Raw genomic sequence first — 18,383 nt, forward strand, 5'->3', positions numbered from 1 at the left:
CTATCCGAGGATAGCTGCAAGTTGGGACATAGAGGTGGGAGGAGGCTGACAGGCAGGAGAAGTGGAAACGCTTTTTTCAGGATAAAAATGGTTGTATAGTTTAGCAAATGCAGTATTTTATACCTCATGAAACCCATAAAATCAATATATGTCCATTTTGGAAAACTGCCCAGGCATAAATGAGAAAAAGCAATGCAGAATACAAATTTTTGGTGATTATTGTCCTCAGATTCGAATGGGGATTTGTCCAGTGTTGTGACTTCGGTCCATTGGTTCTAAGCGCACCAGCCACAGCTGCAATAATCTGTGTCCAGTCAAAGACAGAAACTCTTTTCAGTGAGAAAAAAAAACTTCCACTTTCACTGTGTTTCAGCTTCTGTACCTTTGTTTTAGTAAAATTTAGAGTAATTCTTTTGGAGGACAAACCCCAGAAGATATAGGATTACGCCTGTAGTCAAAAGGGTTCAAGAATAGTAACCATTTTATTTTGGGTATGTCAATTTCAAGCTTGTGTCAAGAAAAGGGTGATACTTAAGGGGTTAAAAGAATTATGTTATACTTATTGTGCAAAAGCAGTGCTCTGTTTTGGCATTGTAATACTATCCCCATCCAGTATGTCACCACCATTTCGTACACATATACATATATACACAGATAAAGACTTGAGGCACAGCCAATAACATAATGTCCCTGCTAACATGACATGTCTGCTTTATTAGATCAGTGTGTTGTGTGTAGTGTATGTATTCCCTCTCTCAGTCATTGCGTGTGTGTGTTTGTGAATATATTTGCAATTCTGGCCTTACTGTTCTATATGTGTGTTTATAGTCTCAGTGAGTGTGTGTGTGTGTGTGTGTGTGTGAGAGAGAGAGAGCGAGCACTAGGCTATCTGAAATTCTATGTAACATTACAGTCCCTATGCAAAATTCAAATTCTTGATTGTTACAGTGCAATGCTCCTTAATCTTGAGAAAATCAATCTTTAATAACCCATAAAAATATTAATTTTGAATTTCACCTTGGGAGACAGGACTATGCCTCCTTGCAGTAGCAGTAAATACCTGTGTGTGTCAGGCTGTGTGTGTATGTGTGTGAATGAGTGTTTGCATGTAAGGACTACAGTATTTACAAACTGTAGTGTTAATTAATATTTTTCAGTCAGGAATAGTGGTACTGTAATATGCACATGCAGTGTTAGTGAAACATAATTTAAGCCATGGTGGCCGCTTTTCTTTACTAAATTGATTATTCATTCACAAGCCAACATTACCCTCAAATTATTCATAATTAGACAATTTGAGGATAATTAAAATATATTATTTTAGCATAGATTATTTAGCATAATACCAGTAGTGGCTATGAAGATCTTACAGAATGGTTATGAGTCTCCACAAACATACTGTCTAACTCAGTCTTTGGGTAGTAGTGAGGTAGGCTACAACACAGATCACAGACATGGGCCCAAATTATTGTCATATACTCTTCGACCAACTTCAGGAAACTCTTTATCTGAAATCTAGAAGGGCCCTGACATCAGCACCACAAAACTTTAAAAGATGATTTAAGCCTGGCAACAAAATTGAAATAGTATATTTGTTAAACTGGAAATAAAATCTAACCTAAAACATGAAGATGAGATCATACCATAAAAGAAGCCAATATAAAAATGGAATCAAATGTTCTTTGGCTAGAATGCAGCTGAGACAGCTGTCAAATCATAGACTCTGGGAGACCAATAAAACAAAAGGATGCTTCAGATACCATCAGGCGCTAAAATCATGCAAACAACTCCTAAAATGGAAAAAGGGAAATATACAACAATGAGGCAAAATATCCACTCACAGATTAAGCAAAAAATGTTGATTCTCTGTTGACAACAGTAAATGTGGGATATATTAGATGGTAAGCAAACAGTTGGTTCTTGCACTCGACGTGTTGGATGCGGGAGAAATGGGTAGGTGTAAAGACTTTAAGGGCCAAATCGCTATGGCCAGATGACTGGGTCAGAGCATCTCCGAAACAGCAGGGCTTGTGGGGTGGTCCCGCTCAGCAGTGGCGTGTACCTACCGACAGTAGTCTGAGGACAAAAAACAAGCTGGCAACAGAGTGTTTGTTGGGCACCGCACCCTGTGTGTATGTGGTTGCGTAGCCGCAGACTGGTCATGTGCTCATGCTAACCCCTGTCTACCGTTTAATTGTTGAGGAACGGTTTGAGGAATGTGATGAGTTCAAGGTGTTGAGTTCAAGGTGTTGCCCAAGCCTCCAAATTCCCCAGCTGTCAATCGGATCGGGCATCTGTGGGATGTGCTTTAAAAACAAGTCCGATCCACAGTGGCCACCTACAGGGCTTAAACGATCTGCTGCATATGTCTTGGTGCCAGAAACCACAGATACCACAGGGCACCTTCAGAGGTCTTGTAGAGACCATGCCTCAGTGTGTCAGAACTGTTTTGGAGGACCAACGGAATAGGTAATAATAATTTGGCTCATTGGTGTATGTCCACAGAACTGGACAAAACTAAATCCAGTTCAGTGAAACATTATTTGGGGGGATTTTCTGAAAAACATCATCAAACATCAGAGTTAACCTGGCCATACAGAATAGCAATATCTGGCAAGCTAACACTTTAAAGAGGTTTAGTTTACAAAAATGAAATCAATGCCTTTCAGATGCCAATATTCCAACAAACAAACAGAAACAAGTCCAAGCCTGAACATCCAAAAATCCAGCAGGTGGGGTATAAAAGAAAAATCCCCTGTGGAAAGAAAAACTCTCAAACTCTGGCAAGAAAAAAACACCCCAGTGGGAGAAAGAACTCAAACACTGGCAAGAAAACTCAAATCTCGGGAGGAACCCGCATGTAGAGGGGGAGACCACCTCCAATGGCAATGCTTAGTCGTTATCCAATTTAAAAAACTCTGAAGGCAGCAAAAGCGTGTGGACCAGCTGGCATGAGTGTCTAGAAGCTGAAATGCACTAACCCTGCACTGCATAATAACCTTTTCAAATTTCCTGAATACTGGATGTTTCCCAGAGATTTGGAACCAAGATTGAAAATATTTTGGAAGGGCTTAAAGTTGGCAAAACACAGAAGTACACTCAGTGATCACTTTATTAGGTAGACCTGTACACCAGCTTGTTAATGCAAATATTAGCCTCAGATGTTCTTGCACAACAGTCTCTAGAGTTTGCAGACAATGGTGAGAAAAACAAAAAACATGCAGTAAGCAGCAGTTCTGCGGGCAAAAACATGTTAATGAGAGAGGTCAGAGGAGTAGGGCCAGACTGGTTGAAGCTGACAGGAAGGTGACAGTAATACAAATAACCATGCAACAGTGTTATGCAGAAAAATGGTGAGAAAAACAAATCTCTGAACACATCAAACCTCTAAGTGGATAGGCTACAGCAGCATAAGACTTAATAAGTCTAAAAATAAGTACCTACCTACCTATAAATACCTAATAAAGTACTCACTGAGTGTATACTAAAAACTAATTTACGTATATGGTGGGGCTTATATTTTCTGTTTTGGTTTGGTTGAATGCAGGGTGGACCTAAGCTCAATAGTGGGTGTTGTCATTAGGACTAGACCCCTCTTCCCCAGGCTACTAATGAAGGGTGTGGAGTTCAGAATTGTTAATGGTTAACCAATTATTAATCCTATGATTTGCTAATGTATAAATATTAATGTAGTTACTGAATATTGATGAATACATATAGTTCTTAACAAACGCATGAACTAATGAAAAGTTAATTTCATATTTAATTAGTGTATTTGTCCATCATTAATTCATGTTAACAACTACATTTGTTAATGCCAATTCATAAACCTTCGTGATGAAAGAAAAGATTGTTCTTTTTTACCTTGCAGTATCATTTCTAATAATGGATTTGTATACATTTGAACAGGTCAGAGAGCTGGCGGATGGCAAGCAGAGGGAGCGTATATAGCAAGGTATAAATAAAATGGTTCCTTATGGGAGGACATTGGTACATGAGCAATGGCTGGTGGTAGGTGAGGGTGTTGGGAGAGCTGGGGGCAGTATCCTGCAGGAGGGTGGAGAGAAATGTCACCAAAATAATAATAGAGAATTTGTGAGAACATTCATCTGGGGAAGCTTTTCTTCAGTATAACTGATGCCTGCATACAGTGCTTCCTAACTAAAAACAATGCCTGGAGTAACAGTAAAACTGTCATTCTGTAACCCTGTATTGCTCAATCACAGAAATATCGCAATAACAATTTGAGCAGGACCAAATTCGACCACTCCCTCCTGTTCTCAACTGAAAATACGACTGTAGAATTTTGGGTTCATCTCAACCATGCTGTCCTGCACTACTACCGACACAAGGCCCTGAAGAACAACTAATGCTTCCCCATTGAAAGACCCCCTGTGACAATAGGCCCTCAAACACCAATATGTGCACAGTGCACAAGACAAAATTATACTGGCAACATTTAATAACTGCAGTCTGATAAATGTGGAGACTGGGGGCTACTTCCTCTTTGCCTGGCCCAAAGTACCTCTTTATAAGAGACACATACAGAGAAAAAAAATTATCTGCCCAGATTAATCAGTCCAACAAGAACCAGATGAAATAACATTGCTTCTGGGTGACTACTGCAATAGAGGTGGGAGATGTATAATACATCAAAAAATGATGTGGGGGCGGCCTTTAGTGTAGTGGTTAGTGGTGTTGGTGGTCCAATCCCCGGTGTAGCTGCGATAAAATCTGCACAGCTGTTGGGACCTTGAGCAAGGCCCTTAACTCCACATTGCTCCAGGGGGATTATTTCCTGCTTAGTCTAATCAACTGTAAGTCACTTTGGATAAAAGCATCAGATAAATAACATTGTTTTTAATTTACATTATTTGTATCATCCAAATGTTGCTGATTTTTTTCCGAGGTAGATTTATTAATTTAACATTTGAGGTATACATTTGTGTCTGAGAAAGAGATAGCATGCTGGTGTGTAACTGTCAGTGCAGCGAAAGTGGCTTTACATCACATTGTTCTGACAGACAATTACTGTTAAGACAAATGTCTTAATCTTTAATAGCTCAGAGCATTCACAAAGTCTGAAGTTTTTTGCCAACACTGAAGGGGTTTGTATTTATTTGTTTTCTGTGCCATGTCTATTGAATATTACATATGAAATACACAGTATATATGTAAATCTGACAGGATGTCTGGATATACAACAAAAAACAAAACAGAAAAAAAGACAGGCTGAAATAATTATTTTCCACTAAATGAGCATTAGATCACAATGCTGTTTGAGGCAACACTTGAAAACACTATTTTCAGAGATAGAAAATCAGGCTTTTGATAATCAGCACTTAAACAGCTAATTAAATATGATTATGCTTCACATCCTTTTGACCTTTGCTGCTTTTCTTCACTTTCAGGTTATATTTAACTTTATTAATTGAGGAGTGCAATAATCATACCATTAAAATACTGAGTTGAAAAATTACAGTAGAAAAACTTAATTACATGTGATAATTAATTAGATCATCGCATCAATAGGTTTCAGACTGCAATTAAAAAGCTAAAGTTACTTTTTCACAGTTTTGTGTGCCAAGTTAGCGCTAAGCACTGCAAAACTTTCATCAATTGACAGGCTCGTTTGGCAACTATGCAGGAAAATACAGGCACATACAATTAGTGCTTTTTCAATTAATTCCCTACACAGTTTAAATAATGACAATGCGGGTGGTTAGCTTGGCTAATTCGCTTGTAAAAGCATGGTAAACTGACTGAAAACATGTTCGTCTAAGAAGTGGGAGGCTGGGGTTCAAATCCCACCTTGGGCAAATATCTAACTTGTTACAGTAGCATAGCTCAGCTATTTCAGAGTGAAGCAGTGTTCAAAGCACTGCGTTGTTGTGGTTAGACTAAAATATGGTGTTGTGGTTAGAACAGTGTGATGTGGTGGTTGGAGCAGGAATGTTGTACAGAAGTTAAAACAGTGTGGAGCAGGAGCTGTGAAGGCTATCCATGCCATGTTAAGGACTGATTCACGAAAGTATTGCCGCAAATCAAGTAGCTGCCATGTTAGTCTATAGTTCTATTTTCTAAAAATGTGTCCTTTATAGAAAAAAAATAAAAATCTATTTTAAAATCTATTATTATATAAATATTTTGCTGCTAAAACAGGCCAGATTTTTATACTAAGTATTTTCAGGGAATGTATTAGAAAGGTTGAAGAAGCTATGCTCCAAGCTAGCTTCCTAAAACCTGCTTCCTAAAATATAAAGCCTGTACTACATTGTGGTTGTGGAGATGGCCCTGCAGTGGGGATTGTATTCACCATGTTTGAATCTGTACATGGGATAAGTTTGGTACACATTGCATGTTGGAAACAATATTGACAGAATTGTATATGAATCCTACCCAGTGAACATAGCTAATTTTGATGCCATCAATTACCATTTTATGTAATGATATTCCTATAAATTAAAGTTCCTGGGATGCTTATCTAACCTGTTTCTACCTATTCCAACCTGTATTACAAGTATCTGAGGTGTATGGTGTCATCCTGTAACAAATGGTAAAAGATCTGACTGGGTAATAAGTATTGCATGGTATTGATCCGAAATACACTTCATGATTGGTTTCAGTTCCACTATTCCATTGTAATAATTTGATGAAAACATTCCCCCAGCAGGTCACTGGTTTAGTGCTCTGCAGATACTGTTACAGTGGGATGGCCTTCGGCTACTGACTCTACTGGTTTCCTGTAGCTGGGTGCTCCATAAATTAATTCATTGTTAATTGAGCGTTTGCTATTAAGGACCAGGTTAATCATAGGATCAGTCATTTTTGGTAATTCCAATAATTTTATAATAATTCCATAATGATGAAGCAACAAGGATAGCCATATGATCCAGTGGCTTTCAAAGATCAAGTTTAGAGATTACTATTCCAGATTTTTTTCCCTGTTGGTAGCAAAATATATATATGATTTATATTTATATATAAAAAATTTGTAAAAAAAATCTAAAGATTGTTTAACCAATCAATCTAACTGGACACTTTTTTAAATATTACAATATTCACCTACAGTCATGATAACCAGTTAGAAATAAGTCTGGTGTGCAAATAATAGAGAATGTGTTCATGCCCAGTCATCCTTGTGCAGTTCATAATCCCCTCCTTGTGTTTGCCTGCAAGCACAGTCATACAGTCAGACCCACTTTAACATCCCTGCTTTGTCATTTAAACAGGCGCAAGGCACTTGTCTGTTCATGGGGTGAATTATACACTGGAATTAGAATGGGCATATGGAGGAATTCCTTTGTGAATTTTCTATACAAATTCTCACCTTTCTGTTATGGTCTTTATGAATACCATGATAGCATCCAGACATGGTATTAATGTACATTTCACCATTAGCACAAGAGATGTTTCAGTAAAGACCAGTTGCACTGGGTCATAGGCCAGCTAAATTCTGCATAAACACCCACCAAACACCTTTGTGCTTGCTAAACTGCTGGATAGTCACCAATTACAGCAGCTCTTATAAAAACCACTACGCTAGAAAATGCTGTTATCCAGAGATACTGAGGATAGATAGTGAATTAATTAACTCTGTCTAATGTTCTGTGTGCACATTCTCACACAGAAAACTATCGATGACATGCTCACTTTATTCTATAAATGTTTCGAAGATATGTTCCCAGACGTTTAGTTCAAAAAGGCATTTCTTTTGAATGCAGCAAACAGAAAATGGTTTTGGCTGCAATCACTTCGCTAGATCAATGGATTTCTTGTACAGTAACCTCAGAGCTCTTTTTAATGGCTGCGTGTATTGATTAACTATCAGATGGATTCACCTGGCCTTGGGCTGCTGCAGGATCGCAGGCACAGCCTCTGCTGGGCAGCTAGCTTCTCCTCATAGGCTGGTCTGCTGCATTTTTAATGCCTGCCTTGCTCTTTACCGTGGCTGGCACGGTCGTTCAGAACACAGTGCTTATGGGAGATAGGGGAATGCTAACACATTTATCCAAGCTCAGCAGAGTTTAACTTTTCTTTTGTTGTCCTGAGAGATGGTCAGTTAAGGGTATGTCTGGAGGTGGGGTCTGGATGCAGCCTAGGGGCAGTCTGTTGTCAAATGGCTTAGGTACATGACTGGGACCCTGATGGTTGGTGATTAAAGCCCTGGTGTAGCCATGATAAGATCCGCACAGCTGTTTGGCCATTGAGTGTGGCTCTTAATCCTTCATTGCTCCAGCAGGAATTGTTGCCTGCCAAATCTAATCAACTGTAAGTCACTTTGAATAAAATCGTCAGCTAAATAAAAAATTATGGATGGAGGAGAGGACCACTCTAGATATAGAACTATTAAGAAGAAGGGGCCAGGGCCTCTAGCTCCACCGAAAGTTCAGGTTTTGAAATTAAGAAGTAATCCAGGAGAATGTAAAAGCACAGGGGAGTGAGGAAATGTATTCATGAACACAGTGAAAAGCTGCATGTCATATTAAGCTCCTGTACTGCATGGTGTGTTTTTGTTTTGGACAGCCTGGGACACGAAGCCTGCTGCAATCCTACACACAGACCACAGATGATCCAACAGATACTAAAACCATTGGTCTGGTCAATGACCCGTTTTTCTCTTTTGTTACACAAAATACCTCACTGAACAAGATTCCAGAACACCAGCTTGTTAATGCCAATATTTAATCAGCTAATCATGTGGCAGCAACTAAATGGATAAAAGCATGTGGACATGAAGTGGTTCAGCTGTTTTTCAGACCAAATGTCAGAAGGGGGAAGAAATGTGATCTAAGTGACTTTGACTGTTGAATATTGGTGCCCGACAGGTTGGTTTGTGTATCTCAGAAATGGCTGGTCTCCTGGGATTTTAATTCACAACAGTCTCCAGAGTTCACAGAGAATGGTGCAAAAAACAAAACATCCAGTGAGCAGTTCTGTGGGGAAAAATATGTTGTTAATAATAGAGGCCAGAGGAGAAGGGCCAGACAGTGGTATGCAGAACTGCAGGTCTGAACACACAATGCTTCAAACCTCAAAAGTGGAGGGCAGCAGAAGAAGCAGAAGTGAAGAAAATAAGTCTAATAAGTACCTAATAAAATGCTCAGTGACTGTATATTTGTTTAAAAAATGTAGAGAAACAAAGAGTAAATGAAAGGAACAGGCAAGCCTTAAACCCTGGTCTCCTGCACCACACCAAATCTGCTGGTGAAAGACACTGGTGCTGTTTCGGCATACGAGGTTGTTGTCCTGACATATTGAATACTGACTCCACCACTTTTTTTGATTGGGCGCCTAATAGAACCAATCACCTCTGATGCTGCCCTCATTCTAATAAGTATAAATCCCATACAGCTCCCACTTGTGTGTGTTTGTGAGCATAAGTGTCTCTCTGTGTATGAGTGTGTGCACGTGCATGCCTATGTACTGTAATAAAGTTAATGTCCATTAAAATTGCACTTATGATGACTATTGTTTTCTGGTTAGAACAGCTCTTCATGTGTGTTTTGCTATTCATGGTTTTGATGTTTTTAACGTGCTGAAGAACCTATGCACTTGTAAATTGCTTTGGATTAAAAGCGTCTGCTAAATGACTAAAATGTAAATGTAAAACAAAATCATAAATGAAAAAACACATTTTATACATGCACATACATACAGAACTGGAAAATATGCACACATTCAGAGGAAATTCAAATGTGACATTATATGTAATATTATGAAATGTTTATAAAATACATCTCAAAAAATTTCAATATCGTGGAAAAGTTCATTTTTTTCTGTAATTGAATTCAAAAAGTGAAACTTTCATATATTCTAGATTCATTACACATAAAGTGAAATCAATCAAAAAAAGTTTTTATAATAAAGAAATGTCGACCTTCTGAAAAGTATGTTCATTTATGCACTCAATACTGGGTTGGGGCTCCTTTTGCACAAATTACTGCATCAATGCGGCGTGGCATGGAGGCAATCAGCCTGTGGCACTGCTGAGGTGTTATGGAAGCCCAGGTTGCTTTGATAGCGGCCTTCAGCTCATTTATATTGTTGGGTCTGGTGTCTCTCATCTTCCTCTTGACAATACCCCACAGATTCTCTATGGGGTTCAGGTTAGGCGAGTTGCCTGGCCAATCAAGCACAGTAATACCATGGTCACTGTGGGCAGGTACCAAGTCCTGCTGGAAAAGGAAATCAGCATCTCCATAAAGCTTGTCAGCAGATGGAAGCATGAAGTGCACTAAAGTCTCCTGGTAGATGACTCTGGATTTGATAAAACACAGTGGACCAACACCAAATTATGACAGGGCACCTCAAATAATCACTGACTGTGGAAACCTCACACTGGACTTCAAGCAACTTGGATTCTGTGCCTCTCCACTCTTCCTCCAGACTCCGGGACCTTGATTTCCAAATTAAATGCAAAATTTACTTTGATCTGAAAAGAGGACTTTGGATCACTGAGCAATGATCCAGTTCTTTTTCTCCTTAGCCCAGGTAAGATGCTTCTGATGTTGTCTCTTCAGGAGTGGCTTGACACTAGGAATGCGACACTTGTAGCCCATTTCCTGGACACATCTGTGCTTGGTGGCTCTTGATGTAGTTCTTGAATTGGCTTTGCTTGACAATCCTCTTAAGACTGTGGTCATCCCTGTTGCTTATGCACCTTTTCCTACCACACCTTTCCCTTTCAGTCAACTTTCCATGAATATGCTTTGATACAGCACTCTGCGAACAGCCAGCCCTTTCAGCAATGACCTTCTGTGGCTTACCCTCCTTGTGGAGGGTGTCAATAAGTGTCTTCTGGACAACTGTCAAGTCAGCAGTCTTCCCCATGATTGCCCAACCAAGTATTGAGGTCAACATTTCTGTATTATAAATCATTTTTTTGATTGGTTTTATGTAATATTCTAATATTTTGAGATACTGGATTTCCATGAGCTGTAAGCTGTAATCATCAAGATTAAAACAAAAAAAGGCTTGAAATATTTATTACACTTCATGTAATAAATCTAGTTTCACTTTGTGAATGAAATTACAGAAATAAAATTACTTTTCGACAATATTCTAATTTTCTGAGATGCAAATTTTTTTATATAGCAGATATTTTCCCCTATTGCTCATCTGCTGTGCAGGTGCAATAGGAAAATACATACAATGCAGTCAAATATTTGGAGTGATACAATTTCTGTTCTTTTGGCTCTGTACGGTGTGAATTTACATCCATATCAAGTGATCCCTGCAGGAATTACATCCATTTGTTTATTTAATCCCCCCCATTTTAGTGGACCAAAAGTAATTGGACAGTTGGCTTCTCAGCTGTTTCTGATTAGTTAGGTAGTGCAAGTACACTACACTACACTACACTAAGGTACTTCCTTAGTGTAGTGCAGGTATAAGAAAGCTTCCAGCATAGTCTTGATTTTAACACTGCAAGATGCAAACCACTAATTAGCTGCAAAACAGAATGACCAGGTCACAGTTTGCTAAGAAGTACCTAAAAGAGCCTGCAAAAGGTCTGGATGGAAACATGTGGAGGCTAAGAGGAAATGCCCAAGAAGCAAGGCACCCCCCCATCTGTGAAACAGGATAGTGGGGGTGGTATAGTTTGGGGATGTATGGCTGCTACATGCACTGGCTCACTTGCCTTCATTGATAATGGAATTGCTAGTAGCAACAGCAGAATGAATTATGAAGTGTATAGAAGCATCTTATCTTCTCAAGTTCAATGAAATGCCTCTAAATTCATTCTACAGTGCTTCATACCACAGTAATGAAATGACCCCAAACATACGCTAGTGCTTTCTTTCTTCTTAATAATATTCCAAATAGTTTTTTTTTGTTTTCGCTCATGTCTCTGACCATTTTTGCCTTATTTTCTCAGCCTGTTAATGGCTTCCTTGACTTTCATCGGCACATCATTATGACAACCGTCATTGACAGATGTCCAAGGCAATCAAAAGCCTAGAATCAAAACTGTCTTATACCTCCACTAAGGAAGTGATTGAATACACCTGACTAATCAGGACTATCTGAGAATCAAACTGTCCGGTTACATTTGGTCCCCTAAAATGGGGGGACTATGTATAAAAAGGGATTTAATTCCTACAGGGATCACCAAATATGGATGTAAATACTCTCAAATGAAAGGTGACGGTCTGCAGTTTAATCTCATTTTCATTGTTGCATTTGAAATCCAATGTGCTGGAGTACAGAGCCAAGAGAACAGAAATTGTACCACAGTCCAAATACTTATGGACTGCACATAAAAACTGACTGAAACCCACAAAAATGCATTATGGAGGTATATGGAGGATTGCACTGTGCGTTCTCTGTTTTATAATATATGTGGCAAGTGTTATTTGAGCACATGGTTCATTCGCGGAATACAGTATTAATTAATTAAAGTAACGATTAGTTAGTAATGACCCAGAGATTTGAATGTTAGTGGAAAGCAGGGTATTTTAACCAACTATTCCTGTCATACAGCCCTCTTCCTCCCTTATGCTGATGACTAGCACCAATGATGGAGATGTAATTAAGATCATGTAATAATGGGTTTTCAGGAAAACAGCTATCCCCTTCACAGTCTGTGTCTTACACACATAAATCCAACCTGTTTTCTTGCAAATTTGCAGTGCATCTGCAGCACTAGAGAAACATTATCAGGCTGATACGACACTGTAGCAAGGTTGCAGCCACCCGTTCAAAGTGACAGGGCATTTCAGGTCTTTTGGAGATGATTTAGATCCTGGGGCGTGTTTATCTGCGCGGTTTCCTGTCACATGACCTCTCATTGAAAATGAGGTCGATTACACTCCCCACCACCCCCTCTTACGACAGACAGCTGGTCATCATTGTCACTTTGTCCTTCCAGTAAGTCTGTTTTATTTTCAATGTCTTTCAGTGGCTTTAAATAATTCACTGCTGAAGTTGGGTTGGGTTCACAGAACAAGGAAATTCGCAAAGGATAAAATCTGCACAGACATTAGGAGGTGGTCACTGTGTGGAATAGCTTGCTAGGTCATGTAGGGGAGGCAGAAACTCTGGGGGTTTTCCGGACCAAGTTTGATACTATCAAGCTTTTCAGTAAACATTAGGTACATTAGGTGCACTTACAGTGGTTGTGTTATGTTATGTTCTGTTCCATGTTATGTTCTGTTTTCCAGCAGGGTTGTGTTGTGATATGTTGTGTTATGTTATGTTAAATAAAACACAATAAATAAATTCATGCCAAGTTTTTGGTGACAAAGAATGTGTCATTGCAGCTTGCTTGTCTCTCACTGAGCTCTGCAGTGACCTGGTGGGCACAGTGCTATAGACTAGTCAACACTCTTTTTCTCACTTTTTAAAGCGGAAATGCACTCAAGCTCAGCCAGAGAGACTCTCCGTCTGCCTGCTGCCTGATATGAGTCTAATCCCTCTGTTTCACTCTCCCTGCCTGAAAGAACCTCTTCCCAGAGCGGTCAAGATTAATTTTACTCTCCAATTCCTTTTTGCAGTCAGTCTATCTCTTTCTATTCCTTCCCCCCCTCCCCCAACACAATTTTTTTTGTTGTCATTTCTTGTTCCTGCTCTGTAATTCTCTCTCTCTAAAATTTTAAATCATAATCAAATTCAATTCCAGCTTTATTGGCACGTAATACACGATGTAAGCTTACAGCAATATACGTATTTGAACACGAACACAGATTAATAATAACATTCACTAAAGTGAAACATAACTGGCAACAATGACAACAAAATAAAAAATAAATGATACAAATGCTTATACCTTTTCCCAAATCCTCTTTCAAAAAATCTTACTATTAATTGACTGTATGGCAGTTACCGGAGAACTATGCAGTCACAGCCCCTGAGTGGGTTCTGCAGAGGTTGGCCCCTGTGTGTCTGAATTAAGATTAGTGTCCTTGTTGGCGCATCTGCAAGCCGAGAGTGATTGCCACTGCAGCCCATCTCTGGAGGGAAAACACACTGGCCTTCTCATGCTTTTATTCAATAAAGAGGGACACACTGAGAGGCAGCACACTGCTTTCAGATGGTGTTTTGAGATTTATGAAGTCATGCAACTGCAGAGCGGCTCACTTTAAACATTTTCAAGTGATTCAAAGCACCTGTAACGCATTGTATCTGATCAAATCATTACAATAGTCCAGCCATCACAGCAGAAGCGCACTTTCAGCATTAATGAGAACAAACAGGCAGCCAAGCAGGGCCTTGCCTCACATTTCTGCTAATGAACTGAGGGAAAAATAAGAAAATATTGAAGAAAAGAGAAAACACTCCCAGGCTTCTCATTGCAGAACTCTTGGAGAATCTGCATCTTTACAGTAACTGATGCACCTCCTTACCTGCTACACTGAAGGTCCCCTGCTACACTGACACTTACCTGCCACACTGAGCCTCTCCTGCCACACTGTGCCTCTCCTGCCACACTGAGCCTTACTTGCCACACTGTGCCTCCCCTGGTACACTGAGACTTACCTGCTACACTGAGCCTGACCTGGTACACTGAGACTTACCTGCCACACTGAGTCTTACCTACCACACTGAGCCTTACCTGCCATACTGATACTTACCTGCCACAGTGAGCCTTACCTGCCACACTGTGCCTTACCTGCCACACTGTGCCTCTCCTGCCACACTGAGCCGCTCCTGCCACACTGTGCCTTACTGGCCACACTGTGCCTCCCCTGGTACACTGAGACTTACCTGCCACACTGAGTCTTACCTGGTACACTGAGCCTTACTTGCCACACTTAGCCTTACCTGCCACACTGAGTCTTACCTGCCACACTGAGTCTTACCTACCACACTGAGACTTACCTGCCACACTGATACTTACCTGCCACAGTGAGCCTTACCTGCCACACTGAGCCTTACTTTCCACACTGTGCCTCCCCTGCTACACTGAGCCTTACCTTCCACACTAAGATTTACTTGCCACACTGAGCCTCCCTTGCTACAGAGTAGCTTATTGGTATTTCCATTCTATTTTTGGAGAATGTGTGTGTGTGTGTGTGCAAGTGCATGTGTGTGCTTATATGCCATTAGTCATATTACTTTGTAATGAGAATAAAAACTTAAGTATGGATTTATATATCTATATTTCACAATCTTATAGGTCAGTCAAAATCTGGATACACATTGTCTATTGATTCATCATTAATATACAAAAAAATCAATGTTGTAATTTGATTTTTTTGTGTAGGCACAGAATAAAGAGGCAGTTCCTCAATACTGTCTCTCCACCAGCTCTCACTTGGTGTCTGAGACACTTTTTTGTGCATTTTTCTCAACCGACTTTGGGTATTGTGTTCTTATTATTTAAAAAAGATGACCACAGGAAAGCACTCTATCCAATCAGCAATTGGCAGTTCCTTTGTAGGGAACTTATGCATCTGTAATGGTCAGGTTATAAGAATATAAAAGTTTCCAGGAGAATGACATTGTACTGATGCTGAAGTCTGTATGCAGAACAAATCTTTTAGCTTCATCTCTCTAAATAAAAGCTGATATTTTATCAATGCAGAGGTCTTGTCTTTCCCTGCTCTCGAAGTGAAATACGGTCCAAAGAAAAGAAACTTCCCACTGTCACAACCCTCTGTGTCCATCTGTCTGCTTGTCTCATCACCACAGTGTCAAACAGCCCAACAATGGCCGATAACATAGCTCCCTCTTTGTGCTTCTGATTGATCACACATCAGGGACCAACACTGCCACCTAGAGGCAGCCAGCTTCTGAGAGAATGTAGTGTTCAACACCATTTAAAAGGCCATAAGGAGTGTTCCAGTTGTGCTCCAGCTGGTTTTAAATGCCTTATGGTATCTATGCCCATCAGACAAAGCCGATGATCTGGGATGAGTTCTAGGCCTTTTCTTTGCCGCATTGATGACTGCCCTTAGAAACAAATCACTGACCCACTGCAAAAATTGACTCATTGCTCCGACACTCTAACTTTCATGCCCTGACACACTGATTACTCAGTTCGACATGCTGTGGAGGGTCCACATTAATTAAGTAGAGGTAGACTCAGTCTAACTGCAGTGCACTTTGGTGTAGAATTTATACAAATGTTTCCATGATGTTGCTATGTGTTTTCCTTGGAAAAAGAGATCTCAAGGGACATTTAAATGAAAAAAATATATTTACAAAAATTGGATGCTAAAATGTGGCCCTGGTGCTGACAGATCACCAATATTTTGTGAAATCATAAGCAGAATTCAAAGATTAGAGATCAAAGATCAGGTCAATTCACCTGCCTTTTTATCGTAAAAGTGATTTCGCTCTTGACCATTGAGATAGTAACGTTTTTTTATGGATATAGGTTCTCTGAGGCAAAGGCCATTTTTCACAAAGTAACACTCTGATTTTCCCACGACACACCTCTTCTCTTATCCCATACACTCACTCAATTAGACCGTATAGAGCCCGGAGTCTTACCTGAAATTATAGGAGCTAACCGGAAAATGTCAGAGAGACGACTGTTCATTCGCTCGTAGGGGGAATCCTCCAGTACACCATTTCCTGAGAATTCAAATAAGTAAAAATAAAACAATCTGAATAAAATAATAAAATAAAAAATCATACAGCTAATTGCTATAATGAATGTGTCTAACTTCTCATAATAAAAATTAGGCCTACTTGAAAACGAGGTATGGAATTGAGTACCATTTTTATTTCATATTCTCATTGATCGGTTAAAACCTTTATACACACTGTGCATTGATTAGTTATTAAGTAATCTGTGTGTCTGCTGTTGTTTGCACTCGATCCACATGAGTGTCTCTGTGTCAACTGCCCCTGTCCCTTGGTATCTGGGGGTTTCCAAAACCAATTTCGGTTTTTCTTTTTTATTAATAATAATCATCATCATAACCATAATCAACATAATAATAATAATAATAATAATAATAATAATAATAATAATAATAATAATAATAACACCTTGAATTCACCAAGACATAAATCGATTGGCCTTAAGTGGCTGGTAAGACAAATTTGTCATTCATCTAATAAACCTTAAACGGTTGTGTTCTGCGCTTTGAACGACTGTGGTACGTTGTATTTAAACACCTCGAATAATTACCAATTTGCTTGTGTATTTCAGGACTATTCTGCGTTGTGCTGTTGTAAATCCATCAGTCTGTTGCACTTTCAGTAGCTAATTAGGCATATTGTTTCACGACACGGACCGTGCGCGACGCCGACGGCATCGTTTGTTTGCTGAGGTCTGCTTACTGCGGTGCTCGCTAGTGACTGGTCAAATTGGTTCACACGTCTTGATTTAAATGTATCGGCTTTATCACTGGACCAAAACTCCCTTGGGTCATGGATTCTAATCCAATTGCTGAAGCAGTCTACCAGCTAAGAGTAAATAAATCCGGTCTGAATTACTTGTAACAGTAGCCGGATAAAGCCGATTGATGATGATTGATGATCACTTTACGCACAGACTCGGATGCCCATAATGTAGACTAAGATCGCCAAATGATGTGTGGTATCCTATATAAAGTTTCTGTACGTATTCCAACAGTTGATTTTTGTTGCTCATTCATGATTAAAGTGATTCATGATGTTTGGGAAAAGCGCAGCGTATCCGCAATTACTCGGGAGATGACGAGTACTCCTACCTAGTAAAGTCTGGTATATACTCCAGTAAATACGCAAGCAGTTCTTCTCCTTCTTCATGCCCCGTTTACATCTGCACTTATAGAGTGGGCTCTGTTTAATGGCTTCCATCGCGCTCCTGCACTCGTCCTGCGCTTCGGGTCCCGCCAACATGGTGAAGTTACTCTCTTTCCCCACCACACATTGCCTCATTGTCCGATACTTTGTGCTACAGCTCGTTTCCTTGAGACACTGTTCGCTCGCTTTCACACAGTCCAGGCGACCCGTGCGAGCCAGCACACTCTCCTCCGCGGACAGCAGTACATCTGTGTGGGAATAATCATACTAAAAATGATACACAGCAGAATGCAGTGTTAATTCAGCTGTAACAGAGTACATGAGTCTAATAGGGACCATATGTAGGCTACTCTGTCAGAGTTTATTTAACACTGAACATTTTACTGTGTACTACTTACTACTACTATTACTATTACTACTACTACTACTACTACTACTACTACTAATAATAATAATAATAATAATAATAATAATAATAATAATCATTATCATCATCATCATCATCATCACACACATTACAATGAGAAAAAATGCACATTGTTATAGTGACTCGTCAACAGACGCACACGTATAACATTGTTTCATTCATTGAACTGTTTCTTTAAACTTGTGAGTGTTCAGAACCTGTTTTGACTTGTACAGAAAGACCTTATACTGTTTCTCAAGAGCGCAATTCTATCTGCGTAATTACCGATTAG

At 39.6% G+C, this 18,383-nt stretch overlaps 1 protein-coding gene across 1 annotated transcript in view; it reads right to left on the bottom strand.

The window, feature by feature from the left end:
• The window catches only part of gfra1b (gdnf family receptor alpha 1b), a 44,797-nt gene that overhangs the window by 25,834 nt on the left and 580 nt on the right, over nt 1–18,383 (bottom strand). The window contains exons 2-3 of the mRNA XM_061232191.1: nt 17,631–17,933; nt 16,441–16,524 (exon numbers count right to left, since the gene is read on the bottom strand). Of these exons, the coding sequence (XP_061088175.1) occupies nt 16,441–16,524; nt 17,631–17,933 (387 nt within the window). The remainder of the gene's footprint in view (nt 1–16,440; nt 16,525–17,630; nt 17,934–18,383) is intronic.

Source organism: Conger conger, chromosome 2 (genome assembly GCF_963514075.1).
Source record: "Conger conger chromosome 2, fConCon1.1, whole genome shotgun sequence".
Taxonomy (NCBI): Eukaryota; Metazoa; Chordata; class Actinopteri; order Anguilliformes; family Congridae; genus Conger; species Conger conger.